Source organism: Delphinus delphis, chromosome 16 (genome assembly GCF_949987515.2).
Source record: "Delphinus delphis chromosome 16, mDelDel1.2, whole genome shotgun sequence".
In the NCBI taxonomy this organism is placed as follows: Eukaryota; Metazoa; Chordata; class Mammalia; order Artiodactyla; family Delphinidae; genus Delphinus; species Delphinus delphis.
This window is the reverse complement of record NC_082698.1, coordinates 78,764,311-78,792,157: the sequence shown is the minus strand read 5'-3', so window position 1 is coordinate 78,792,157 and position 27,847 is coordinate 78,764,311. Positions and strand designations below refer to the sequence as shown.

General features: G+C 41.9%; 3 protein-coding genes across 16 annotated transcripts in view; 2 read left to right on the top strand and 1 right to left on the bottom strand.

Annotated features, from left to right (window-relative positions):
• Window positions 1-2,477, bottom strand: part of ARID4B (AT-rich interaction domain 4B) — a 126,792-nt gene extending 124,315 nt beyond the window's left edge. For 4 of the 5 annotated variants that reach the window (XM_060035042.2, XM_060035038.2, XM_060035041.2 and 1 more), the window contains exons 1-2: window positions 2,255-2,477; window positions 1,202-1,256 (exon numbers count right to left, since the gene is read on the bottom strand). In XM_060035042.2, coding sequence (XP_059891025.1) covers window positions 1,202-1,207 — 6 coding nt within the window. In that variant the 5' untranslated portion in view covers window positions 1,208-1,256; window positions 2,255-2,477. Of the gene's footprint in view, window positions 1-1,201; window positions 1,257-2,088 lie in introns of all 5 variants that reach the window. The other variant, XM_060035039.2, reaches the window with a different exon arrangement.
• Window positions 2,478-2,877: 400 nt separating this feature from the next.
• On the top strand, window positions 2,878-17,614 carry GGPS1 (geranylgeranyl diphosphate synthase 1). 7 transcript variants are annotated; one of them, XR_009522489.1, is made up of 6 exons: window positions 2,878-2,941; window positions 6,821-6,913; window positions 11,733-11,803; window positions 12,050-13,339; window positions 13,860-13,895; window positions 15,303-17,614. XR_009522489.1 is itself a non-coding variant. In XM_060035036.1 (5 exons), exons 2-5 carry the CDS (start codon window positions 6,844-6,846, stop codon window positions 13,951-13,953), a joined length of 372 nt encoding a protein of 123 aa, XP_059891019.1. In that variant the 5' UTR covers window positions 2,900-3,095; window positions 6,821-6,843; the 3' UTR covers window positions 13,954-14,263. The 7 variants fall into 7 exon arrangements, 4 of the variants coding, with proteins under 4 accessions (XP_059891019.1, XP_059891020.1, XP_059891018.1 ...); XR_009522487.1 differs by having other exon boundaries at window positions 2,900-3,095; window positions 15,303-17,610; XR_009522488.1 differs by lacking the exon at window positions 2,878-2,941 and adding an exon at window positions 3,194-3,623 and having other exon boundaries at window positions 15,303-17,613.
• Window positions 13,347-27,847, top strand: part of TBCE (tubulin folding cofactor E) — a 124,734-nt gene continuing 110,233 nt past the window's right edge. The window contains exons 1-5 of one of the 4 annotated variants that reach the window (XM_060035030.1): window positions 13,347-13,895; window positions 17,665-17,750; window positions 20,734-20,820; window positions 25,179-25,258; window positions 27,244-27,616. The gene's annotated coding sequence lies outside the window, so the exon portion shown is untranslated. Of the gene's footprint in view, window positions 13,896-17,664; window positions 17,751-20,733; window positions 20,821-25,178; window positions 25,259-27,199; window positions 27,617-27,847 lie in introns of those variants that run through there. The other 3 variants (XM_060035029.1, XR_009522486.1, XR_009522485.1) reach the window with 3 other exon arrangements.

The following is a 27,847-nucleotide window of genomic DNA, read 5'->3' as shown; positions in this document are numbered from 1 at the left end:
TTTACAGCATCCCAAACTCAAGAATAAAAAAACATAAAAAAGAAAAACAAAAAACACAAAAAACTGGATGAAATTTAATTACTTTGTATAATGATAAATATTTAAGTGGCCACAGCTTTCACTTTCCACCATAAACATAAGTATTGCAAATCTTAATCTGAATGCAGTACTATGAAAGCGGTCCTGATTCTGAAGAGAAATAAATTTTTTTAAAAAAAATTCAAAGGAACTATCAAAAGTAGATGACACCCACATTTTAACATACTAACTGATGTGTTTCTATCCTTGTGAAAACCCTGTACTCCTTTCAAGCACTTGTGAATTTGTAATGGATGAAAAATATCTGCTAGTCTCTAAGTTCCACCAGTTGAATCTAGACATTTCAGATATCTAAGGCTTTTCATCCTCAAGTGCGTTAAAAAATACGACAGCATTCAATTACATATTCTCTAAAGTGAAAAAAAAAAACCTGTCCTTTTATGACTGTAATTTCTTCCACCATTTAAGTAGACTGTACTTTTTAGACAACATCCTACATTCAGTTAACATGTTTACGTTTAAGAGGAACCTGACCATCGGTTTTCCACATCGGTTTTATCACAATGCAATAGAGCATCTGATAATTTAGAGACCAAATGGATCAGTAGAGAAAAACACACCATATAATCCTAAATCCCCGGAAATACAAGGAACAACTGCTATCTCTGAGTTGTCTAAAGATCACCAACATTTTCCTGAAAAATCTTTCGATTAAGATTATATTTGATTTCGCTAATCTAATAGGTCTTCTACTAAAAATTCACAGTACTGTTCACACAATAAATGAGATGTTCTTTCATCGGCGTAACCGATAGAACCACAGTACGGTTCAGTTTCTAGAGTCAGATTACTTGACCTGCTTTTAAAACACTTAAATTCACGCAGTTATTCCTATCATTCATTCCCGGCAAAAAGAGGTTCTATACGAGGGAAAAAACATCATCCTCAGCGAGATATCCTATAACCGGCTCCAAGTCCACAGCAAAGCCCACCGAGATCCACGGCAGCTGACCCCCGTCGTCCCCGGGGACGAGCTCGGGCCCCAAGCCACCTCACACACCTTCCTCGGCAAAACTCGGGGTCACTCACACGACCTCGATCAAACCCCCCCACTTCCTGGATCCTCTAGCCCCCGAGGCTGGCTTTCTGGAGGTGATCTTACCTTCATGATGATCCTGGGGCCGCGATCCCCTCGAAAACACCAGATTCACCTGCACCTGGAGGCGAAACAAAAGACACCCCGTCAACACCACGGGCACCCCTCTGCACCGGCGGAGGCGGAGGGAACCGTGCGAAGCCTGCACCCCGACAAGGAGCCGAAGGAGGCGTCAGTCCCCGAACCACCAAACGCCGAGCCGGGGCCCCCTCTGGCCCCGCCATCCCCGCAAACCCAACCACCTACACAGCTCGACAGCTTCCCGTCCCCATTGTCGGGACCCGACGGAGTTTCCCGTCTCCGACAATGACGCCATTTCTGTCAGAGAAGAAACTCACTACAAGCCCGGGGGCCGGCGCGGGGTCGACCGCCCTCCTGTCCGCAGGCCTGCGCGCCGGCCCGGCCGCTCCCCCTCGGAAGAGCTGCGCACCCCGCGTCCGAGCGGGCGCGGGCCGGGCCTCGGGGAGCACGGCGGGGGCGGCGGACCCGCCGGAGGGCCGCGGGCTACACCAACCCGCCGCAGAGGCTCAGCCCACGTCCCGCTCCGGGGCGGACACCCGACAAGTGCGAGCGGGATCCACGTCTGCCGGCCGCGGGGACGGCGAGAGCGCCGAGGGGCCGGGCGGCGGCAGAGCCCCCCCACCGGTCGGGGCCCCCCACCGCGGCCGAGGGGCACTAAAGCGCCGAGTGTGCGGCCGCCAGGGTGGGGGGCGACTCGGACTCGGCAACTGCGGGGGGGAGGGGGGCGGCGCGAGTTCCTCGGAGGCCGAGGCCCCGAATTGGGGCGCCGGGGGACACCATCCCAGCGATCTTCCCCGGCTCCCCGGCCGGGCCCAGTGACTCCCCTGAAGACCCCCTTACGAGACCGCGAAAGCCCCAGAAAATGCCCCTACCTTCCTGGGAGGCAAGCTCCGACCCTGGCACGTCCAGAGTCCCCTCCCCTGCTCCCCCCCAAAATCAGCAGGCCCGGGGGAGAGATGGGGGAAGAAGGGCGGCGGGTCCAGCGGTGGCTGAGGCTAAAGCTCCGGCTCCTCCTCCTCCCGCGGCGGCGACTGGTACCTTTGTTTGGCGGCCGCTCGGGCTCCCTCGCTGGGGGGAGGGGGGACGACGAAAAATCCCTCCTGGACTGGAGGTCCGAGCCCCCAGTCGCGCTGCCCTGCAGAGGACGGCGGCGACAGACCCTCTGCGACTCCCTCCGGGCAAAGGTCCAGGCGGTGGCCGTGGCGGCTGCAAGCTTAAGCGCAAGAGTCTCCCTCCGCTCCGGCGCCTAAGCTCCTCACTCCGGACTCGACTGACGGGCAAACATCGCTTCCCCCCCACCCCAAGTGCCCCCCCCTTCCCTCCTTTCTCCCCTCCCCTAGACTTTTTTCCCCTCCCCTACCTCTTTCCCGGATGGCCTCTTAGACGACCTCGGATTGGTTAGACTTCTTTAGAATCCGCCCATACTCTGTTCCTATTGGTCCCCGCGATACAAACAACGACGCCATTTTCCCACCAGTTCTATGGAAACAGAAAGTTACGCCTCATACCTCCCCGGGAAATGTAGTCCAGCCTCTGGGGCCAATGCGCGAGGCCTTGCCCCTGAGAACTGCAAGACCCGCAACGCCCCGCGCCTACGTGAGACAGGGAAGGGGGGGAGGGAAAGGGGGCGGGGCGACAAAGCAAAGGGGAGGCGGCAACGACGCCTGCGCAGTGTGAGCGGGATGGCGCATTTTCTTGCACCGAGCAATGCGGTGTCGCTGGCGGGTGAGGAAGGCGGAGAGTGCTATCGTGAAGTGAGGGGAGGGATTCTTGTAGGCATCCGGGGGAGCCTTGTTCTGAACTATAAGGTGGGAAGTTGATGCTGGGTACTGCTACTCCCGGACCCCCGGCGTGAAAGTTGTGATATCATCCTCGAACCGTGAGTGGCTGTGGTGGCGGCTGGGGGGAACCCGGATGGGGAGTGAGGGTGGGGGAGGTTGGGAGGCGGAGCTGAGAGGAAAGAAAGAAAGGAGGGTGAGGACCCGGATGCTGAACCGGATTGTGTCTGAATTTTCCATCCTCTCGCTGGAGAAGGGGAGGAGCGGTAGGGGACCCCGCGGAGCGGAAGGGGGCCTCGGGGCGGAGAGGAAGCAGGAACCTTACCGACCCTGCGGGCTCCGCTAGACGGAGTCGGCGTTGGAAGCCCTTCTGCCAAGCCTGTGTGGAAAATATGCCTCGAAGTTATTTAAATTCCCTCCATGTACCTCTCCGGCAATTTACTTCACACCCATCCATCGTCTCCCGGAGTTCGAGTGGAAGGATGCACTCCACGCTTCACAGCCGCGCTTACACTTTGTCGATTTAGCAATTCTGAAAACAGACCCATCCCTTTTTAAAAAATTACTTTGCACGATATTTTCCCTTTTCTGTTCGTGTGCCCGGATTTCGTCCTCTAACGCATTGGAAGGTACTCGGCTTACGTCCCTTCGTTCATTTCGTCTTTCCCACATTTGAACGCCACCGCCTGGTGTGGTCCCTGCCGTCATGAGCCTGAGCCTAGTGAGACAGGCAGGATGGCCACACAAGTCAGTGTGATATTGCAACAGGTGTGAGTGCCGCGAAGGAGAGTTTCGTGGTGATAAGAGAATTGGAAATAGGGAGTTTGCCTTAGGGAGATGAGGGAAGGCTTTCCCGAGGGAGTGAGGATCCAGCCGAGAGTGGCAGGGTTAGGGGGAGTTAACTACGGAAAGAACATTCCAGAGAGAAAGAACATCACGTTGGAAAGCCTTCTTCCAGGAGGGAGCTTTTTAAACCATGAGGAGCAGCTGGGCCGGGGGTGGGAGGGCGCGGGGCTTGGCTGTCCGAACCTGATACGCTATGTTAGGGAGTTTTGTTCTTATCTAAGAGCCATGGGATAACTTCGGAGGGTTGCCAGTCAGAAGGGAGATAGGACCAGATTTGAATTTCGAAAAGGTCACTGGCTAAAGAGTAGAGGACCAGGGGGATATTGCTTCAGTAGTCCAGACGGAGGAGAGAATCTGATTTTGTGTTAATTAATATTCATCGTGTGTTGTTTGAACAATTGTAAAGCAGTTTCCCAGTTTTGAAAATGAGTAGTTTCAGACTCTCACAGAGGCATCCTGTGGTGGTTCGTTCTAAAAGTAGATTAGACACAACATTGTAAATCAACTATACTTCGGTAAAATAGTTTAAAAATTAATTACTTTTAAAAAAGTAAATTAGTAGAGTTCATGTAACACATTAATGCCTTTTTATATTCGGGTCCAGTATGTGATAGCTGAAATTTCTAGGTGTGATAAATTGGAGTCTTTTGGGTTAAAAAAGAAGAAAAGAAAAAGAGCCAAATCAGAGTATATGCCACAGTAATGTAGAAACCCTCAGACTCTTCAGAAGACAGGAAACTTTAGTTTTCAGTACCTAGCAAAATTGAGGCTTCTGTGTTTTCCCACTGTTGAGAATACTTGCATACAAACATTATCTGGGGAAGGAACATTAATTGATTTATTTGTTATGTGAGTATTCTTAAACTTACCAGAGTGAGCAAAGGAAAGAATGATTTTTTTAAAGTTCATAACTAATATTTTCAGTCGAACAAGACATCAACCAGCTAAGCCCTAAGAATTGAAACAGATTAGCGCTGAAAATCTGTGTAGTGGCGTACTGTTACTGATACAGAGACAAAAGAGAATTATTGAAAGTTGGTCTTACTGATTTTTAAGTTAAGTCACATGTGTTCTGGAGGCTGTGAAAAAGATAAACATAATTTTCTCAACCTAGTTGGGAAGAGATGGCTACTAACTGGTTTAAATAGAACAGTATATGAGATGCTTTTTTAAAATTCTACTTTTAATTCTGTTCAATAATCTTTTAACCTAAGTGATTATTCTTCCTGTGCATCATCTTCTTTTCTTTCTTTAATCTCTTAAGAATAAGATAATCTGTGTCAAACTTTAAACAGTATAGGTAATAGGTTACTAAACTGGTATTTGGATTATTTCAAAATATTTTCTGAACTTTTTTCCTTTGCAACATACTTAACATTAATTGTTGGTCAAGGCAAATGTAGAAGAAAATACAGAAAATACACTTTTCAGTCTTTTAGGCTCATGATCCTAGAGACCAAATCATTGTCCCAAGAAGCAAAAGAAAGTAGACAAAGGTGAGAAACCTTCTGAAGTGTGCCAATTAGAAATGAAAACTCCCTCCCATCCCCCCAAAAAGAGAAAAAACAACAAAAACAGAAATGAAGACTCCTAATAGGAGGACAAACAAAAATAGCAATAGATATTTACAAAGAAATAGTAGAGATTCAATAGTAAAGGGGGATTCTAGGAAAACTGAGTGATGTTCTAGGAAATATTGAAGTAAATATAAAATTCAGAATAATAAGTCACTACAGGGGAATATTTTTAATAATATAATTGCACTCAAGTAAATGCATGTCTTAATCAGAATGTCGAAAATTGATTGATTGTGAAGAAAATGCAGAATAGGATTTTCTCCTTATATTTTAAATACACAGTTGACCCTGAACAACATGAGTGGGAACTGCTGGGCTCCACTTATACATGGATTTTTTTTTTTAATAAATACATACTACAGTATTACATGATTTGCACTTGGTTGAATCTGTGGCTGCAGAAGATTTTCAGTTGTGTGTGTGTGTGTGCGGAGGGGGGGTGTTGGTGCCCCTAACCCCGCTGTTGTTTAAGGGTCAAATGTATAAAACCTACTCTTTTTTTTTTTTTTCTGCGGTACACGGGCCTCTCACAACAGTGGCCTCTCCTGTTGCGGAGCACAGGCTCTGGATGCGCAGGCCCAGCGGCCATGGCTCACGGGCCCAACCACTCCGCGGCATGTGGGATCCTCCCGGACCAGGGCACGAACCTGTGTCCCCTGCATCGGCAGGCGGACTCTCAACCACTGCGCCACCAGGGAAGCCCCAAAACATACTCATTTTAATGCTCTTAGAAAAAAAAGTATGTTTATTAATTTACGTGATCAGTCAAGTATAGAAGTATCTAATTCTGTTGTTGCCTTTCGATGTTGATGTCAACAATTTAAGCCTTTTATGGTTGATAAAATAGGAACGGCTTTTAGTGTAAGTTTTGTAACTAAGGAAACCACTTAAAATCCAGGTGAACACCTTGACCAATATAATCACTTAAATGAAGACTTTGTTTTTTTTTTTAAAGAGATATAATTTACATATCATATAGTTTACCCATTCAAAGTATTCAACTCAGTGTGTTTTGTTGTATTCACAAGGTTGGGCAACCAGCACCACAATCTAATTCTGGAACATTTTGATCTCCCCAAAAAAAAGAACCCCATTAGCAGTCACTCTCTCTTCCCCCCACCCCAGCCCTATGCAATCATGAGTCTACTTTCTGTCTCTATAGATTTGCCTGTTCTGAACATTTCATATAAATGGAATCATATAATATGTGACCTTTTGTGACCATCTTCCTTCACTTAACATAATGTTTTCAAGATTTCATAGGTGTAGAGTTTTCATTTAAAACCAAACTGAAAGTTTACCTTTACTACAACACCTTGAAATACAAATACAAATTCCTTTGTACTTTGATACTCAGATAATTTAGTTAACTACATCATCTTTATGTTTCTCCTTTTTTACAGATCAGCTTTGAAATTAAAAAACAATGGAGAAGACTCAAGAAACAGCCCAAAGAATTCTTCTAGAACCTTACAAGTACTTACTTCAGTTACCAGGTAACAGTTTAGTTACAGTACATATAGGGTCATCTATATAAAGTAATCGTCATTTCAATATTAGCATACAGAAAAGGTTAGAATTGCCAGCTCTTGAGAGTTTCTGTTTTCTATTTTGTAAGAAGATACACATGAGGAAAATAATAATAAACTTTTACAGCTTTTTGTTCTTAAAAGGGATGTTTTTGAGGCACCCCTTAAAAAATATCCAATTTTATAACATAACTAAAAACATAAAAACACTTAAAACATTTGAGTATCTCATTAGAAGTTTTTTTCTTTATGCATGCCACACATTCCTATTCCCTACTCTTTAGATATTAGGGGATGATCTGCCAATTTGTGAAACAAGAAGAAGCTTCACTTAACTTTCCTTTTCAGGTTTTCCATTATCACATACACTGCATTTCTTATACTACTAGTTCCTGTAAGAAACAAATAGTAAAGCATCCAAAGCACATTACTTGGAAGCATAGCCCACATTATTCCTATATAAAGATGAGTCACTTGAACATGGCTTCCTAAAGAAACACCTGCCTAATCATATGTATGTGCTTGTTTTATTTTGCTCTTTTTTTTTTTTAAGCTTTTCTGGGAAATGATAGTAGCAAAGAAAAACTCATGCATGTGATAAGCGTGGCCTCTTGTAATAAAGCTTCATGTATAAACCAGTTACTAGGGCTTCCCTGGTGGCACAGTGGTTGAGAGTCCGCCTGCCGATGCAGGGGACATGGGTTCGTGCCCCGGTCCGGGAAAATCCCACATGCCGCAGAGCGGCTGGGCCTGTGAGCCATGGCCACTGAGCCTGCGCATCCGGAGCCTGTGCTCCACAATGAGAGAGGCCACAACAGTAAGAGGCCTGCATACCGCAAAAAAAAAAAAAACACTAAAAGGTGATAAGTTGGGACTTCCCTGGCAGTCTGGTGGTAAGGACTCTGCACTTTCACTGCTGAGGGCCCGGGTTCAATCCCTGGTCAGGGAACTAAGATTCCACAACCTGCACAGCATGGCTCAAAAAAAACGGTGATAAGTTGACAACTATAGAAACCCATTTAGCCCATAGTGTGGCTCAACTGTAGTGATGATCTCAATCACAAAAAGGTTGTCATTTCTGTTCTAAAGTGCACACTTTTCTCGATGAGCACTCCTCAGTGGCATTTCTATTCTTCTTGAGTCTGGGGAGGATAAGTACTGTTGTCTGAAGCCAGAAGAGTGGTAGGTCCCTTCCTCCACCTTGGAAACCATCATGATTAGTGTCATTTCTATTCTGGCAGACCCTCATGGAGACATACTTGTTAATGTCAATGCTTCAAAAGAATGGAGGAGAGACAAGCAGAGAATGCAAGGGAAAGGTTGCCTACTGTTTAAGAAAAAGCCAAGAGACTGCTTTTGGGTGACATTTATTCAGCAGCCAGTAACTTTACTTATTTTAGAGTCTCATATTGAGAAAGGTAGCACTATTTCTCTTGTACTCTTCCCACCTATTGCTGGACTTATTTTGTTACACGCTGACAAACACTGGTTGGAACTGGGCTACCATAAAACATGCCAGTTACCAGTGATGACAAGTGTCCAACTAGCACCACCCAGCGTCTCTGCTCCACTACTGTGCAGAACAAGGACTGCCTATAGTTACATTTTAACAGTAATGCTTACCTGTGTAATGAACTACTTCTGTTAACATTTTTTTTAATCCTCATTATTTGGAAGTAATGTTTTAGGCCGTTAGATAACATATTTAAGACTCTCATTAGGTATCCCATCTTTTTATTTTTCAAATCAAATATACTCCTGCACCCATGATAGAATAGAACCTCAAAAGAGTTTCCTAAAGAAAGAGGAAACTGTGTTATGCATAAACTATTTTTCACAGAGAGCTTCAGAGTTACTAAAGTGACTTAAAGATGGGCCAGGCCATTTATTCTATTGTAAAGTTAATCTTGCTGAAAAGAGGTTATAATAATAATTGTTGATATTAGGATATTCTGAAATTAGTAAAGTAGAATGACTTTTATTTATGTTTCTTTATTTACTCTAGAAGTGTAGGTCCCCAGGCCTTTGCAGTGGGAGGTGGAGGGTTGGTTTTGAAATGGAGGAAGAAGAGGGCCTGCAGAAAGGGAGTCAGTAACGTTAAAGTCTTAAAAAAGAAACAGTAATTACTGTAATATTAAAATAAAACCTGAGGGGACTTCCCTGGCGGCGCAGTGGTTAAGAATCCGCCTGCCAATGCAGGGGACACGGGTTCGAGCCCAGGTGCGGGAAGATCCCACATGCCGCAGAGCAACTAAGCCCGTGCGCCACAACTACTGAGCCTGCGCTCTAGAGCCCGTGAGCCACAACTACTGAAGTCCTTGCACCTTGCACCTGCACTCTAGAGCCTGTGCTCCGCAACAAGAGAAGCCACCGCAGTGAGAAGCCCACGCGCCGCAACGAACAGTAGCCCCCGCTTGCCACAACTAGAGAAAGACCATGAAGCAAATGAAGACCCAACACAGCCATAAATAAATACATACGTACATACATACATACATACATACCTGAGTACCTGTAAGTTAAGCCATTTATTGTACTGTTTTCTAAATACATTCTGAAGTGAAGGGGAAAATGTGCCTGCACATTGATTCTCTGTTCTTCATCTTCTTCTTTTTTAAGGTGATAGGGTTACTTTGCACAGTTGTGCCTTCTCAGTATAGCCCAGATTGACCTTGGTCAAACTGGAAAGTAAATCAGAAGGATAAAGGATATAATTGCTACTCAGACCACATTCTAAAGGCTAGTAGACAGAGGATACTGCTTCCAGAACCCTAAGAGATCCTTCCCTTTTAGACTTCTCACAGAAAGTGAAACTTTGTTGCATTTGGGTATGTGATGAGGGTGTGTGTATTCATTTGTTTGGCTGATTGGTGCAGAGAAAACACAGATAGGACTCAGAAAATACTGTTTTTGTTCACTGAAACTTTATGTAACTATTTTCCTGAAACCTAATCTGAAATTAGGGTGTAACTGTGCATTCGCTTTAGCAGGAAGCTCATAGAAAGAACATTTTTATTAAATGAACTGGTTGTGGTTTTTATCTACCATTCCTTTATATTTGGGCTAAAATGACTTCTAATGGTGAGTACTACCCAAAGACCTCTCTTGAGCTTTCTGTGTAAGAAAAAGATAATATTGAAAAACTAATGGCCCTAGTCAAAATAAAGAGATTAACTTTTGACTAAATTCAGGATGTTAAAAGGGAATACTTCATGGAGTGGTAATTCACTTTTTGATAGGAAAGAAGCAGAGCTGTCCAGTCTCTAAAATCTTAATATAAAGGAATGGTAGATAATTTTAAGAGGTAATTCTATAAGGTAATTCAATAGCAAAGTACATTTACTTTAAAATACCTATATTTGGGCTTCCCTGGTGGCGCAGTGGTTGAGAGTCCGCCTGCCGATGCAGGGGACATGGGTTCGTGCCCCGGTCCGGGAAGATCCCACATGCTGCGGAGCGGCTGGGCCCGTGAGCCATGGCTGCTGAGCCTGTGCGTCCGGAGCCTGTGCTCCGCAACAGGAGAGGCCACAACAGTGAGAGGCCTGCGTATCACAAAAAAAAAAAAAAAAAAATTCCTTTCAGTTACATTGTATATTGGACTAGTAAGTTAGAAAAAAGAAAAAGGAACTATCCAAAACCATCCATTTGATGTTAGAGGAAAGTATAGTAAAAAGGAAAACTAAAAGGAAAACAAAAACAAAAAAATACCTATAGTTATATATTGAATGGATAAACAACGAGGTCCTACCGTATAGCACAGAAAACCATATTCAGTATCCTATGATAAACCATAACGGAAAAGAATATTTTAAAAGAGAATGTGTATATATGTATAACTGAATCACTTCGTTGTACAGCAGAAGTTAACACAACATTGAAAATCAACTACATGTCAAAAAAAAAAATACCTATAGCCTCTGAAGTGGATGGTGGTAATTAACTGCCACTAACTAGACTGGCTCCCTTTTCAAAAGAATGAATTAGATCATAATTCCCTAAAAGCACATTCCATATTACTCAGCCATAAAAAGAAACAAAATTGAGTTATTTGTAGTGAGGTGGATGGACCTAGAGTCTGTCATACAGAGTGAAGCAAGTCAGAAAGAGGAAAACAAATGCTGTATGTTAACACATATATATGGACTCTTAAAAAAAAAATGGTTTTGAAGAACCTAGGAGCAGGACAGGAATAAAGGACAAGGGGAGGGGGAAGGGTAAGATGGGAAGAAGTGAGAGTGGCATTGACATATATACACTACCTAATGTAAAATAGATAGCTAGTGGGAAGCAGCCGCAGAGCACAGGGAGATCAGCTCGGTGCTTTGTGACCACCTAGAGGGACGGGATAAGGGAGGGTGGGAGGGAGATGCTAGAGGGAGGGAATATGGGGATATACGTATGCATATAGCTGATTCACTTTGTTATACAGCAGAAACTAATACAGCATTGTAAAGCAATTACACTCCAATAAAGATGTTAAAAAAAAACATTCCATTCCAAAACTGTTGATATAAGTTAAGATGAAAGGAGTGAGCTTACTGATGCGGCCCTAGAGTCCTAGAACTCTCTTTTGCCTGCCCTAATTTTAAAAGGTTGTGCATTTTAGGATATGAGTTTTGGTGGAGGGAGGTAGTAGGGCCCAGCAGTGGAAGACAAGCTCTACAGTAGATAATGGATTGGTGGGGCTGGATTTGTCAAGTTTTATTAGTTTCACAGGAAGTTTCTGAATGTGTTTCTTGTAATTAAAAATATTAATTTATTGCCAAATTTTATTCTTTAAATGCAGGTAAACAAGTGAGAACCAAACTTTCACAGGCGTTTAATCATTGGCTAAAAGTTCCAGAAGACAAGCTACAGGTATTTAGGCAATTCTAACCTTATTCTTAATCTCCAAGAAATTAATAGATATCATGTAAAAATACTCCTAGCTCTTAATTCAGTTTAATGATCATACATATCTTACATTGAGGTTGCTAGATAATAACTAGTTGTAAAAACTAAGGCACCTGACACTTTGATAATCTGTTAATATACATTAAGTATTTATAAGCTCTTTTGAATAATTCAAATAAAATGAAATTTTTCAATTGTATTTCTTGTTAGATTATCATTGAAGTGACGGAAATGTTGCATAATGCCAGTTTACTCATCGATGATATTGAAGACAACTCAAAACTCCGTCGTGGCTTTCCAGTGGCACACAGCATCTATGGAATTCCATCTGTCATCAATTCTGCCAATTATGTATATTTTCTTGGCCTAGAGAAAGTCTTAACCCTTGATCACCCAGATGCAGTAAAGCTTTTTACCCGCCAGCTTTTAGAACTCCATCAGGGACAAGGCCTGGATATCTACTGGAGGGATAATTACACTTGTCCCACTGAAGAAGAATATAAAGCAATGGTGCTGCAAAAGACAGGTGGACTATTTGGATTAGCAGTAGGTCTCATGCAGTTGTTCTCTGATTACAAAGAAGATTTAAAGCCACTACTGAATACACTTGGGCTCTTTTTCCAAATTAGGGATGATTATGCTAATCTACACTCCAAAGAATATAGTGCAAACAAAAGCTTTTGTGAAGATCTAACAGAGGGAAAGTTCTCATTCCCTACTATTCATGCTATTTGGTCTAGGCCTGAAAGCACCCAGGTGCAGAATATCTTGCGCCAGAGAACCGAAAATGTAGATGTTAAAAAATACTGTGTACATTATCTTGAGAACGTAGGTTCTTTTGAATACACTCGGAATACTCTTAAAGAGCTTGAATCTAAAGCCTATAAACAAATCGATGCATGTGGTGGGAACCCTGAGCTAGTAGCTCTAGTAAAACACTTAAGTAAAATGTTCAAAGAGGATGAATAATATTAAGCCATTCTTGATTAGGCCTGATAGCTTAGTTGACTTTTTTTTGTCTTTTAGCCTATTACCTTTTTTAAAATTTGGACCAATCTGTTAGTATCCAAAGTGATAGTGGTGATGTGAGTGAGGTTGTTTCAATATAGAATCCCCGTGTACAGATAATCATAGTACCAAGTTGAAGCAATCAAAAGGAGCCACATTTAAATGAGTCTAATTTGAATGTCAGAATGTGCTGTGTTAGGACGTTGTGGCCAACTCTGCCATGCATGTTCTGTTGATTCTGTCAATAAAGAAGACTTCAGCTCCAGGAATTTTTATCCACATACTTCCTAACTGTACTGTACGGGCAGTTCACAATTCATCTACCCCATTTCCAAGCCATTGACTACTTGGGACCAGTTTCTATAGCTAGCTGGCCCGAAGACCACAGGAACTCCTCTTTCTTCCTAAATGTCGTTGCTTAGAATAGCTCATTCTCCTCCCTGGAAACTCCCTTAGTGAAGTCTTCCATGAGAAAGCTGACAGTGACAAGCAGTAAGCATTCTGGGCCTCTTTTCCTTTCTCCCAACCCAGCAAATTCTGCTGTTTATTTAACCAAGGAGTCTCCACTGAATGAAATTTACACACTAGCCCAAGTTCTTTTTTCTTCTAATGTAACTTGTGCCTCAAAACTAATTAGTATCTGGGTACAGCAGTATCTTTCCATTTGTGGGGGGAAAAAAGGTACATGGAAAAAGTATTTTAGGAAGGAGCCTTTAAACCATTTTATGCTGTCTTTATCATTAGTAGTAAAAATCATAAAAGCTGTTTGCTCACAAGTACAAAAGCTGGGGTAACTGTCCTTTTCCTTCCCACCCGCATCGTTAACCCCTCTGTAGGCAGTTGGTGCTTGAATGGAAAAGGAAGTAGGCATCTTTAACCTCTATGATTAAAGGAAAGAAAAGTGTTAACCTGAGAGCTACTGCCTGACTGAAAATTAGCCAAAGGCTATACTATCAGGCACAGTTAGCTTTATAGTGCCTTAACCCTGACTATCCCTTTTGTTTCATTTTAGGCCCTCAGCCCCTGGAGCCATCTTATGGCACAAGAGGTATGAAAAAAGAGACCCTGATTTCTGTATGAGAAGTGTCACTGACATCCCAGAATGAAAGTTTGTACTTCTCAGTAGCATTACATTTTGCTTGATTGGTTGTACAGTGTGTTATCTTAAATCAAACCACCATATTTTTGTATGAGAAATTCTCACCAAAATACTCAACCTAAATCTTTTTGAAAAGTTCGGTATTGCCTTTACTTTTAGAATAATTTGAATCTTCCGTTTTAATTGATCCAAGGAAACCTCTTCTGAAAATCATACATATTTGTGTTATACTATGGATATTTGAACTTTATTTTTATGAACCTGTAACAAACTTGATATTAAAAAAGATCTAATGCTAACTATATAGACAGAAATGAAGTTATTTACCTATAAATATAATGATTGCTTAAGTAGATTATTTCTTAGCTAATCCAATTAATTTTGGCCTGGTGCTACTCATTATTCTTTTCTCATTTTTTTATTTTTTAAATTTATTTTTGGCTATGTTGGGTCTTTGTTGCTGCACGCAGGCTTTCTCTAGTTGCGGCGAGTGGGGGCTACTCTTTGTTGCAGTATGCGGGCTTCTCATTGCAGTGGCCTCTGGCTCCAGGCACGCGTGGGCTTCAGTAGTTGTGGCACGTGGGCTCAGTAGTTGTGGCACGTGGGCTCAGTAGTTGTGGCACGTGGGCTCAGTAGTTGTGGCTCGCAGGCTCTAGAGCGCAGGCTCAGTAGTTGTGGCACACAGGCTTAGTTGCTCGGTGGCATGTGGGATCTTCCCGGACCAGGGATTGAACCCGTGTTCCCTGCATTGGCAGGCAGATTCTTATCCACTGTGCCACCAGGGAAGTCCTCTTTTGTCATTTTTATCTTGCCTTTCAGTGACAGAAATGCTTGGCATTGAATTGGGGACTTATAAAAAGAGTTATGTATTAAATCATCAAATATCTATTCTTTTCACTTGAACCATAGTCATGATGGTTAATACAGAAGAAAATCAAATTGATTTTCTTTGTTGGCAAAATCAAAAGAATGAAGGCTAGTTATAAATGACTTTCAGACCTCAGCAAGATTTTAAGTACATCAGCTCTTCTCTTATTCCACTCTGTCAACTTCCTTATTTGACTTCCTTCTCTTCCTTCTCTTCTTAACCTATAACCTATAGTCGTTCACTTCAGGGAGCCTTCCAAGAGCTTTCTCGGATCACTTTCCTCCTTTCCTTAGGCCCCTCTCATCCTGCCAGTTCCCAATCTTGCCTGAATCCAACAGTCCACGTGCTTTGCTCCTCCCACGTTGCTAAGTGCTGCTGGGGAACGTTTTCACAACTGCTATAGCCATTGCAAATTAATGTATTAAAACCTCAGTAGCCCTTTTATTTTTCATCTAATCCTGATGGAGGTTTAAAATGTGTCAATCTAGGGACTTCCCTGGTGGCGCAGTTGAGAATCCACCTGCCAATGCAGGGGACATGGGTTCATTCCCTGATTCTGGAAGATCCCACATGCTGCGGAGAAGCTAAGCCCGTGTGCCACAGCTACTGAAGCCCGTGCGCTTAGAGCCCGTGCTCCGCAACAAGAGAAGCCACTGCAATGAGAAGCCTGCGCACCGCAACGAAGAGTAGCCCCCGCTCGCCGCAACTAGAGAAAGCCTGTGCACAGCAACGAAGACCCAACACAGCCAAAAATAAATAAATTTACAAAAAAATTAAAAATAAATGAGATTTGTCAATCTAGCATTCCCTCCTCCTCCATTCTTCTCCTGTTAAATGTAAATTCTTCTAACCTTCCTCCCCTATGCTTCTTTAGGTCTGCCTTTCATCTCAAGAAAAGTTGTTTGTCCTCCTGCCCTAGACCAAACAAGCTCTCCTGTTTTTGATTCCCTCTCTTTCTGCCTCTTGAGGGCCTCATTTTATTCTCTGCCTTATATCCTCAAGATTTATCCATTGGCTCTGTTCTAATCAGCACTGAGAGGAAGAAAAGAGGGAAGAAAATGTATATTTGTGAAGGACCTATTAGGTACCACTGTTTTATGTTTTTTTCTTCAAGCATTTACTGAGCAGAGCCAGGACCTTGAATACAGGTCAGAGCACTTTGCTCTTCTGTACTGTTGGCCTCCCATTCTAAATGCACACTTAAATATGTTTAAAAGTTTAGAAAGCACTGGTCTATTGTAATGTACTAAACAGCTTCCTTCCTATAATCTCTACCCACTCCAGTCTATCCTTCACACTCCAACCAAAGTTGTCTTTCCAAAGCACAAATCTGATTATGTCATTCCCATGTTTTAAATTCTCTGAATCCTCAATACTGCCACCTGTAAATTCCTTGGCAGAGTATATAAGGCTTTCCAAAATCTGATCTCCAAACGACTTCAACCATATTTCCTAATATTTTACTCTCCCCACACACGTTATACTCTGACAGAAAATAACGTTCGTCATTGCTGAGACACTATTCTGTTTTTCATTCATTTCATTTAGAGTACTTCTTGAGTGCCTATAAGCTAAATCCTTTGCTAGGCTTTGGAGATAGAAGAGTGATAGACACTATCTCTTAGCCTTATGTGATTTTCTTGTAATGGAGACTGGGAAGTAAGTAGCCAATTATTAAACAGTATTGTTAGTGCTGGAATCAGGGCCCCTAATTTCTTGTTTACATGTCTGCTTCTCCCATTGGATTAGAAACTCATTAAGGGCAAGGACTGTGACTTACCCTCCTCTTCTCAGTAGCACTTAATAAATACTTGTGAATGAATAAATCTACTTGAAACTAATCTCCCACCTCTCAAGGGTTCCATTAAATATGATGTATGTGAAAAGATATTATAAACTTCAAATGTTAGCTTTTATGTTAATGTGGTTCTTCTCCCTCTAATTCTTTCCCTAATGATTCTTACTCAATGTTTTCCCTTCTGAAAGCATTCTTAGACTGTTTACTTTCAGTTTTGTCCATAATTACCATTGTATCAAAACCCTGACCTCCTCATATTGAAGTCCTGTATTTTAACTGTTCATCTGAGTTTTCTGTTATCAGCTTTAAATCATATTTAAAACCAACTTATACCTCCCTCCCTGTCCCTTTACCAAGCCAAATAATGGAATGAAACCACTTCTACCCCCGCCTCTTCTATCACCATTGTCATTCTTAAAGTGATCCAGGAGTGTCTTTATTTCTTACCCTTGCCTCCTATCCAGTCCTCCTAAGTCCTATAGACTTGTCCTTTGAGATATCTCTTATCTCTCCCTTACTTTCCCTTCTCACTTCCTTTTCATTTTCACTGTGGCACTTAGAACAGCCTTTATTGCCATACATGCAGGGCTGATATTTGGTGGCTGGAATACAGAAAAGGACTCTTGATAATGAACCCTACAATAATATGAACTCAGAATACAATTGGCATTTGGCTTCTCAACCTCCCACCACCTCCAGTTGGCTAACTGCACACTTACTTGGTTATTTCATTAAATCTTGTAATAATGCAACCTCAGCTTTTATGTGATTGACTATATTGGACCTTACAGTTGTATGGCATAATTTTACTATACTCTTGGTAAAGATTATAATAGTACGTGCAGTAAGCAAAAATCAGTAATACAAATTTCCATATTAACCCATTAGTTAAAGTTAATTGTGTAGAATGTTTAATGGGCATCTTGTCATAGAGATATCTGGGAAACATCTGCAGCACTACCTGCCTTGTCATGCACGTTGTTTATAAAGCACTCTATGCTTTAGGAGAATGACCCATTTATTTTCTTTGAATTATATTTGTTACTGTACAGAAAGAAAAATATATCTGAAGAATTGAAAATTGGTATAGTGGATAATGGAAGCTATTTAGACCTCAATGGGCAAAGCAGTACTAATGGTAAGCTACAAAAGTAATTTGTAAATCTTACCTAAACTTGTAAAGTCACATAATAGAAATTGCAAAATGAGAATAGTTAAATATTTGAAAAGTAAAAAATTTAAAAAGATTTAGCTTTAGTAAATTATATTCTAACAGCTGTCCATATTTTACAAGAAAGAAATGATTTATTAAAGTTGACAGATAAAGTCAAAAAGTCAATTAAACTAAAGGAAACTGAAAATGAAGCAGAAGGTTATTGAAACAAATAATGATAAGCCCTTTGAAACAAAACAAAGTAGCTATCCTAAGAGGCAAACTAATAGATTTTCTAATATGGTTTATGAAAATGCATTTGTGGTTTAATAACAGACACGAAAGCATAATTTTTTTTAAGTTCAATATATTGAATCCTGAAACCTGGCCAGTTTAAGTTTGTAAAGCTCTGGATCAAAGAAGAACAAAAATAAAATGACAGCATTCACTAAATGACTTAGCACTAAAGATATAAAATATATAATTTTAGACACTATTATAAGGCTTAGAAGAATGTTGAATATACTTCCTGGTAGTTCCGAGGAAACCAGGAGAGGATTCAGCAAAAGAATGTTATTAATATTGGGAGAAATTTTCAATTTATTGAGACCACAAGTCACCTATGACTGTCAATTTATTCATTTTATTTTTTTGGGCCACACTGCGTGGCCTGTGGGATCTTAGTTCCCCAACCAGGGATCGAACCTGCGCCCCCTGCGTTGGAGGCACTGAGTCTTCACCACTGGGCCACCAGGGAAGTCCCATGACTATCGCTTTAATGAGGAAGTTGTTGGGAGAATTTATTGCAGTTTACTGTGTTACATCATGGCTCAGACAGGAGTATCATTTAGCTAGTAACTGCTGCAACAAACAAAAGATCAAACCAATCATTTCCTCCTGCCTTGGAGTATCATCATAGTATCATATGGATAATTAACGCCACCTAACTTGTTTTACTGGAATCCCTTCTCTTCCTTCAGCCCATGTTGCACAGAACTGCCAAACTAATCTTAATGAATTTGCTTTCACTTTATGCCTCTATTCATAAATCGTTTCCTTTTAGGACAAACACTTTAGCTTCACAGTCAAAGCTCCGTGTAATCTGCTTCTCATCTTATATATACACACATATATACGTATATATATTTATACTTATATATAATTTTTTAGAAACAGCTTTATTGATTCACACACCACATAATTCTTTTAAAGGATACAATTCAGTGGGTTTTAGTATATTCATGGGGTTATGCAATCATCACCACAATCTAATTTGATAACATTTTTGCTTCCCCTGAAAGAAACCACCATCACTATTAGCACTCACTCCCATTGCCCCCACTCCACCCCTAACCCCCACCTGAGACAGTCACTAAGCTACTCTCTGTATTTATAGACTTGCCTATTCTGGTTGTTTCATATAAGTGGAATCATATACTACGTGGCCTTTTGTGACTGGCTTCTTTCACTTAGCATAATGTTTTCAAGGTTCATCCATACTACTTATATCATAACTTCAATAATTTTTAAGTCTGAATAATAGTCCAGTATATGAAAATACCACATTTTGTTTATCCATTCATTGGTTGATGGACATTTGGATTGTTCCTACTTTTTGGCTTTTATGAATAATGCTGCTATGAACATTTGTGTCCAGGTTTTTCTGTGGCTATATATTTTCATTTGTCTTGGGTAATATTATGGACTGAACATTTGTGTCCCTCCAAAATTTATATGTTGACGCCTCAACCTCCAGTATCTCTGTATTTGGAGATGGATCTTTATGGAAGTAATTAAGGTTAAATGAGGTCATAAGGGTGGGAATCTGATTTCCTTACAAGAAGAGACCCAAGGGAACTTCCCTGGAGGTCCAGTGGTTGAGACTCTGCGCTTCCAATGCAGGGGCACAGGTTCAATCCCTGGTTGGGGAATTAGGATCCCATGTGCCATGCGGCCAAAAAAAAAAAAAAAAGACCCAAGAGAGCCCTTTTCTCTCTTTACACCATGTGAGGACACAGTAAGAAGGTGGCCACTTGCAAACCAGGAAGACAGCCCTCACCAGGAATCCAGTCAGCTGGCACCTTAATCTTGGACTTCTAGCCTCCAGTACTGTAAGCAAATAAATTTCTGTTGTATAAACCACTTGATTTGTGGTATTTTATTACAGCAGCCCAAGCCAACTAAGAAAGTTAAATACCTAGATGAGTCATATGGTACCTTTGTTTTACATTTTGAAGAGGGAGTATATTCTTAAGATATACTCCCTTAGTTGTACAGAAATGTACATAAAAGTATATTCATTGCAGCAGTATTTGTTTTTTTCTAAGATTTTTTTTTTTGATGTGGACCATTTTTAAAATCTTTATTGAATTTGTTACAATATTGCTTTTGTTTTATGTTTTGGTTTTTTGGCCGGGAGGCATGTGGGATCTCCACTGAACCACCAGGAAGTCCCTGCAGCATTATTTGTAATAGAAAAAAAGTAACAAATGTTCATCAATATGAATTGATTAAGTCACAGTTCAGTGACTTAATGCAGCAAAACTATCTGTATGCTATACGTACAATATATAGTAGCAAGATAATTTTTAGATATTCGTGTTCTTTTCCCTCTGTTTTTTCCATCTTTAGTTACAGAAAGGTACCCAGTCCATTTTGTACTTTCTTGCCTCAGGGAAGTATTATGATGATAAAGCTAAAAGAAGGCTCTTGTAAAACACTTCCTTTCTGAATTAATTTTCCTACAACCTGAGCCTGTTGAAGAGATCAGGCTAGGTGTACTGGAAGGGAGACACAGAGAAAAGGAGCAGTGACTTTAAGGGCAAACAGAACAGAGGAAAGAGGAGAGATTCCTGGGAAGGAACAAAAGCCAGAAGTTCCCATGGCTGTTGGTAGTACTGTAGGAGGTGAGCAAGACTTCATGGAGGATGGACTAGACAGTAACCTTCCCGTTCTCTTCCTGGGACAGGGAAGGAGAAAAGTGCCAGGCTTTGAGGGATCACTGTTGGCTTCAATAATAAACCTGCCAATGGAGTCTGATGCCTGCAGTTGAGAGGTAAGGAGGCCCTAACACTGACTGAGATTAAATTTTCTGCTAGCCCTGCAGGAAGGGAGTGAAAAAAGAACATTCGTCCTTTCAAGATGCTGGACTGAGTACGTGTTTGTCTTTTCTCTCTCTTGAGAGAATACTAAAAGGAAAGAAAAAGAATAAAAAGGCTAAAATATCAAAATAACCTTGAGAGTTGGAAGGGCTTTGTTAGTGGATGAGAAATTCCAAAAAATGTCTGGACTACAGAAAGCAGAAAGACTACTGATTGATGTAAGCAGTGGGGATATGGCCAGAGCTAAGGCTATGTAGAGAAGGGGCTGTGGCTGAAACGGGACCCAGCAGGCTCAGGAGAACTGAAAGTACTTGGCAGAATAATGGAGCCCCAGCGATGCCCACGTCCTCATCCTCGGAGCTGGTGAACAGATTAGATTACATGGGAAAGGGGAATTAAGGGTGAAGAGAAATTATGGTTGCTCATTGATGATCTCAGAATAGGGAGATTATCCTGCATTATCCAAGTGGACCCACCTGTAACTACAAGCTTCCTCAAAGGAGAAGAAGGAGGCAGAAGGGGAGAGTCAGAATGAGATGTGACATTGGAACCAAAGTCAGAGTGGTGTGATGAGATGGACTCAACCCACTGTTTCTGCCTTTAAACATGGAGGAAGGGGGCCACAAGCCACAGAATGCAGGTGGCTTCTAGAAACTACAAAGACAAGGAAACGGATTCTGCCCTGGAGTCTCCAGAAGGGAACACAGCCCTGCTGATACCTTGAGAAGTGTTGGACTTCTACAGAACTCTATATAATAAATATATGTTGTTTAAGCCAGTAAGTTTGTGGTAATAGGAAACGAACTGGAACAGCTCTCTACTTGTCAACAAAGAGGACTGGAGAGATAAATGTGGATGAAAACAGAAATTAATTGATAGTCTGTAAATGGAAGTGTACATCTCCCCACGCTACCTCTTTCTTAAACCCCAATGGGCAAACTAAATCATCACTGCCAGATATTTTATCCTCAAGCAGAAGAGTAAGACATCTTTTTAGAGAAGTAGAAGTGAGTTTCTGGGAAGAATTTGAGCAAATAGGAAAGGTATTGTGTCAAAGAGCTACATTCTTCTGTTCTGGCATCAGGGAGCCTTCCTGGAGCATCATGGCTGCTCCCTTCCCAATCACATGACACTGAAACTTAACCAGCCAGCCAGCCAGCCCTGCTTGCATAAGCTGAGCTCCCATTAGCTCCCATTTAGGATTTCTCATGCCTCATTCTGTCTGAAACACAAATGGACAACCAGAAACTCCCACACATTTATAGAATACCTGCAGTATGACAGAGAAAGACCAAGGTAAAAAAAAAAAAGCAAAACCAAAATGAAACAAGAAAAATATAGAAAAACTCAAATTAGAGGGAACAGAAAAAACAGAGAACACCTTAAAACAAAATAAGACAAACCACAATCTGTAAGTAGTGTCACTGGAGAGATCTGAGGGGATATGGAATGGAATCTATGGCCGCTGTTCTTGTTTATCTTCCTAACAGTCATCCCGCACTTCTACTTCATGAAAAGAACCTTTTTGATATTATCCCCATGTTGCATGGCCATGTGTTTCAGGAAAAACAGAATTCTCTCCTCCTCGGGGGGTCTTAGTCTGTGTCACTTAAGGCCTTCAGCCAGTTGGGTGAGGCTCACCCACATAATGGAGGGCAATCTGCTTGACTCAAAGTCTGCTGATTTAAATGTTGATCTCATCTAAAACATACCTTCACAGCAACACTGAGACTGGTGTTGACCAAGTCTCTGGGTACAACGGCCTAGCCAAGTTGACACATAAAATTAACCTTCACAACCACATGCCAAGATGAAAAGTTGCACATCAGAAGGTACCAAAAGTTCCTTAGAAGCAGGCTGGAGAGAACTTGGTATGATAAACCTCTGCCACTGTGAAGTCCCCCGTGGAAGGCTGACTCCTCCTTGGGATGGAGCTGTGAGGAGGACAGATAGGAAGAAGACTGTAAAATGTTACAGTAAAAGAATTAGCTTTTGATTTTTTTTCTTATATAAATGTTTTTCAGGATGTCCTTATGAACAATTATTCATAGCCTCAACTCCTGTGGTGTCCAGTAAAACACTGTGAAATCAAATAAATCTCCAGAAATTGAATGGGTTTAACTGATCTTGATTTTCTTTTACGTTACCCTACAACTCCAAAGGGCTTGTGTACTAAAGTAGGCATCGTGCACAGAGATGGCCAGCAGGCACATGAAAAGATGTTCAACATCTCTAATTATTAGAGAAATGCAAATCAAAACTACAGTCAGGTACCACCTCACACCAGTCAGGATGGCCATCATTAAAGTCTACAAATAACAAATGCTGGAGGGGGTGTGGAGAAAGGGGAACCGTCCTGCACTGTTGGTGGGAATGTAAATTGGTGCAGCCAATATGGAGAACAGTATGGAGGTTCCTCAAAAAACTAAAAATAGTTGGGAATTCCCTGGCAAACAGTGGTTAAGACTCAGCACTTTCACTGCCTTAGCCCAGGTTCAATCCCTGGTCAGGGAACTAAGATCCCATAAGCCATGCAGTGCAGCCAAAAAAACCCAAAACAAACAAAAAAGATACATGCACCCAATGCTCATAGCAGCACTATTTACAATAGCCAAGACATGGAAGCAACCTAAGCATCAATTGACAGATGAATGAACAAAGAAGATATGGTATGTATACACAATGGAATACTACTCAGCCATAAAAAGAATGAAACATGGATTTGCAGCAACATGAATGGACCTAGAGACTATCATACTAAGTGAAGTAAGTCAGAAAGAGAAAGACAAATACCATATGATATCACTTATATGTGGAATATAAAATGACACAAATGAACTTTTCTACAGAACAGATTCACAGACATAGAGAACAGACTTGTGGTTGCCAAAGGCGGGGGATCGGGGAGGACTGGATTGGGAGTCTGGGATTAGCACATGCAAACTATTATACACAGAATGGATAAACAGGATTTCCCTGGTGGCATAGTGGTTAAGAATCCACCTGCCAATGCGGGGGACACGGGTTTGATCCCTGCTCCAGGAAGATCCCACATGCCACAGAGCAACTAAGCCTGTGCGCCACAACTACAGAGCCTGCGCTGTAGAGCCCACGAGCCACAACTACTAAGCCTGCGTGCCACAGCTACTGAAGCCCACGCACCTAGAGCCCTTGTGCTCCGCAGCAAGAGAAGCCACCACAGTGAGAGACCCGCGCACCGCAATGAAGAGTAGCCCCCACTTGCTGCAACTAAAGAAAACCCCACGTGCAGCAATGAAGACCCAACACAGCCAAAAATAAATGAATAAATATATTTTTTTAAAAAGAGAATGGATAAACAATAAGGTCCTACAGCACAGGGAACTATATTAAATATCCTGTGATAAACCATAATGGAAAAGAATATGAAAAAGGATGTACGCATATGTATAACTGAATCACTTTGCTGTACAGCAGAAATTAACGTAACATTATAAATCAACCTTACTTCAATAAAACAAATTTTTTTTAAAAAGTAAAATAGGTGTCATGGTCCCAGTGACAAAAATCAAGAAAGTAGATGTAGTCACTGAGAGAGGATGTAGCCCAAGAAGAGCAGTTATCAAGGAGGGAACAATTAAAGGAATAAGGAAACCACGAAGGAAGAGACCAGCTAATTAAAAAGACAGGAGGTTCTTAATCTGTGATCCATGGACTTCTCTTGGGCCCATTAACTGCCTTCAAAGGTTAATTAGCTCCCTGAAATTATATGTGAAATTTGCATGTATGTGGATAGCTGTCATCAGATTTCCAAAGTTATTTTTTAACTCCCGGTCAATGAAAACGACCACAACAAAGAAAAGAAAAAGAAATGAAAAGAAAAACAAAACCAAAAAATAATCACTGGAAAGAAAGCATGTGGTTTCAAGGAGTGAACCATTCAAGTATAATGCAGTAGAGATACCCAATAGGATATTGACTGAAAAGTGTTCAATCAGTATGGCAATTAGAAGGTCTCTTCTTTGAAGAGTCATTTAGTTGTGCTCCCTCAACCTCCTTTCCACTTCAGCTCACTGTAGTGTGGCTTCTGAGGCTGCTACTCTACCAAAACTGCTCTTGTCAGCGACACTGACATTTATTTTGTGAAATCTAGCGGTCTTCTCATCTAGCTTGACTTCTCAGCAGCGGTGACCCCACAGTCTTCCAGTTTTGCTCCAACCTCTCTGGTTTAAGCCACTATTTCCTTTTGTGCCCCAGAAGAAATGACTACAATAGCTCATAAGTGACCCCTCTTTTTTTTTTTTTTTTTGGCCACTCGTCTTGCTGATCTTAGCTCACCAACCAGGGATGGAACCCAGGCCCCTTGGCAGTGAAAGCACCAAGTCCTAACCACAGATCGCCAGGGAATTCACCGTAAGTGACCCTCTTAATCCTCCCTCAGCCCTGCTTCCCACTCCTGTTTACCTATAGAACTAGAAAGATCTTCCTCCAGTTCTGTTTTCTTTTTTTTACATTGCTTGATCCTTCTTATCTTGCAGCTGTCAGTTCAAATGTCACCTTGAAAGTTATCCTCCCCTTACTTCCTACTTTCAGTTTGTAACATATCACAGAACCATCTGTTTCCTTTAGTGCACCTCATATAATCTGAAATTATCTTATTCATTTTATTTATATATCATCTGTCTCATACCATTAAGATACACATTTATCCAGAACTGGAACATTGCATCTCTTTTTCTCTGCTAGGTCTCCAGTGCCTAAAAATAGTGTTTGCTGCAGAGCTGGCTCTTATTTACCTGATGCATGAAAGACGAGACTTAAAATGAATTGCATTACAAATACTTGATATTTTAAGTTTGCACTTTTTTGAGACAGTGCTTTAAATATGATCTTTACAACAAAGGGGGATAAGTAACCCTATCAACCTATGCTATTGAGAAATCAAGGGATATGAGGACTAAGAAACCATCTTGGTGATCTGAAGTCAGTGGTGATATTTGAAAGATAATTGTGGAAAAACTGGAGGGAAGACAGAAGCCAGAAGGTCAGGCTGAAAAAGATTAAAGTGAGAGGAGGGTGAGGAATGAGAGACAGGGTGTATAGAGCTCTTTTAGGGAAAAACTTTAGCAGAGAAAGCACTTCAAGGAGATAACATGGTTGAGGCAGCAGTACAATGTCTCGAGGAAAGGACAGAAGGCAGAGAGGGATCATTCTTTCACTCTAGGCAAAACCAGGCAAGTACTGTCACAACTCAGTGGAGACAGGAAAATATTTTACAAAGAAAAGGAAGGTGCATGCTTCCTATATCTGTTGTGGGGCTGGTCTGAATTTGGTGGATGCCAATAATCTTCAAGAAGTGTGGCCATTCTCTGCCGAAAGATAATTTAAAACTCTCCAGTTAGAAAGTGCACAGCTCTTCTCAGGACACAGCTGAATGTCAGTAAATAACCTACCTTTATTCTGCTTCAGTTTTTGTCTAAGTTGGGGCCAAAGTTGTCCTCCAACCTTAATGAGTACAGGAGGCTTGATCAAAATAAATAGTGATAAATCCCATCTGATAAAGCCATCTGAGTCAAACCTGTAGTCTAACAAAATTTATTAAGTTGCTGAACAAGGAAAACCACCCACCAAAGGAACTGGGGGAGTCTAACTGGAAGAAAAAAAAAACAAAAAGGAAGAGGCAGACATAGCATAGGATTTGGTGGAGTGTATTAATAGATAAGAATTAAGCAGGCTCAGGCCTGAGTTGTGAAGCCGACTCCAAGGTCATGTAGCGTTGAAAACCATAAAGTTAAAATAAATGTGGAATGTTATATCTGAAAATTTCTTATTTGAAGCACTATGCCTGGGCTGGCAAAGTGTCAAAATTATCCCCAAGACTCAGCTCTGCCAGGCAGACTTGGGATATTCCATTATTACTCATATGATTTCAAACAATAAAGCTTCTGGAAGTTTGTTTTTTGGAACAAGTTTTTTTAGCCTATGCCGTTTCATTAATCAACAAAAGCAGTTTTTACAGCTTCATAATGGGTATCTCTATGTGCTGAAATTCTTAAATTTAACATTCAGCTTGAAGGCTACCTCCCTGAAGTGTTATTTAATTTCCCTTTGGTTGGGTTAAAGGCCTCTTTTATTTTCACCAACGATAACAATACTATGGGTATTATATGCTTTAATCATGTACCAGGCTCCACGGCTAAACGTTTATTTATGCATCATCCCATTTCATCCTCACAACTCTTGAGATACGAGAAAACTCTTAGAAATTAACATGCCTACGGAATTTGCTTTTTCTATTACTGCATTTACTTTCATCCTGCTTTGCGATTCATCGAGTTAATTTTCTTCCCCTAGTTTTTGTGGAATCAACCCTACACTCTTCTCTGTGACCACCACAGGCTTCCTCCGTGGTAGATTGTCAATGAACGTGGAACTGAATCTCATACAGGACTTGTAACTCGCTTCCGTGATAACAAGTAAACTGGAACCTGCGCGTCCCATGCGTCGTTCTGTCATCCCGGGTTCCGGGGACTCGCTGGAGCAGCACAGGAGCGGCGAGCTCCGCTGGGTTTGGGCGGTCTGACCACACTTTCGGCTCCCCAGACGCTCGCTGATAATCGCCGCAGAGCTCCAGCTGCCGCCGCTCCTTCCCGAGGAGGCGGGACTTCCTGTCTTCCTAAAGGAGCACTTCCGTCCACAGCCGGAAGCTGCTCTGCGGCAAGACGCGAGGTGGGGGCAGCAGCTCAGACCACCCTGGCGGACCGCGGATAGGTGAGCTTCTTCGGGGTCAGGGGAGCGGAGGGAGCCGTGCGTTCTTGGCTGGCTCGTGACCAGTGCACGCCTGCGAGGCTCTCGGTCTGTTTTCCCTTTAGAAACTTCCCAAGTGGCCGGGCGTTGCCTGCTTCCTGGGGCTTTGAGCGAACCCAGCTGCGCCGGGTGCAGAGGAGGCGTTCGTGGGGGCGAGTGGGGTCCCGGGCCGGAGCCCGTGGCGGGCGAGCGGGA

What these genes read in the sequence shown, in the direction of transcription:
- GGPS1 (XM_060035034.1), top strand. Translation starts at nt 6,844, where the DNA reads ATGGAGAAGACTCAAGAAACAGCCCAAAGAATTCTTCTAGAACCTTAC. An exon ending in GTACTTACTTCAGTTACCAG is followed by an intron (nt 6,914 to 11,732) that starts GTAACAGTTTAG and finishes CTTTAAATGCAG; the next exon opens with GTAAACAAGTGAGAACCAAA. An exon ending in TTCCAGAAGACAAGCTACAG is followed by an intron (nt 11,804 to 12,049) that starts GTATTTAGGCAA and finishes ATTTCTTGTTAG; the next exon opens with ATTATCATTGAAGTGACGGA.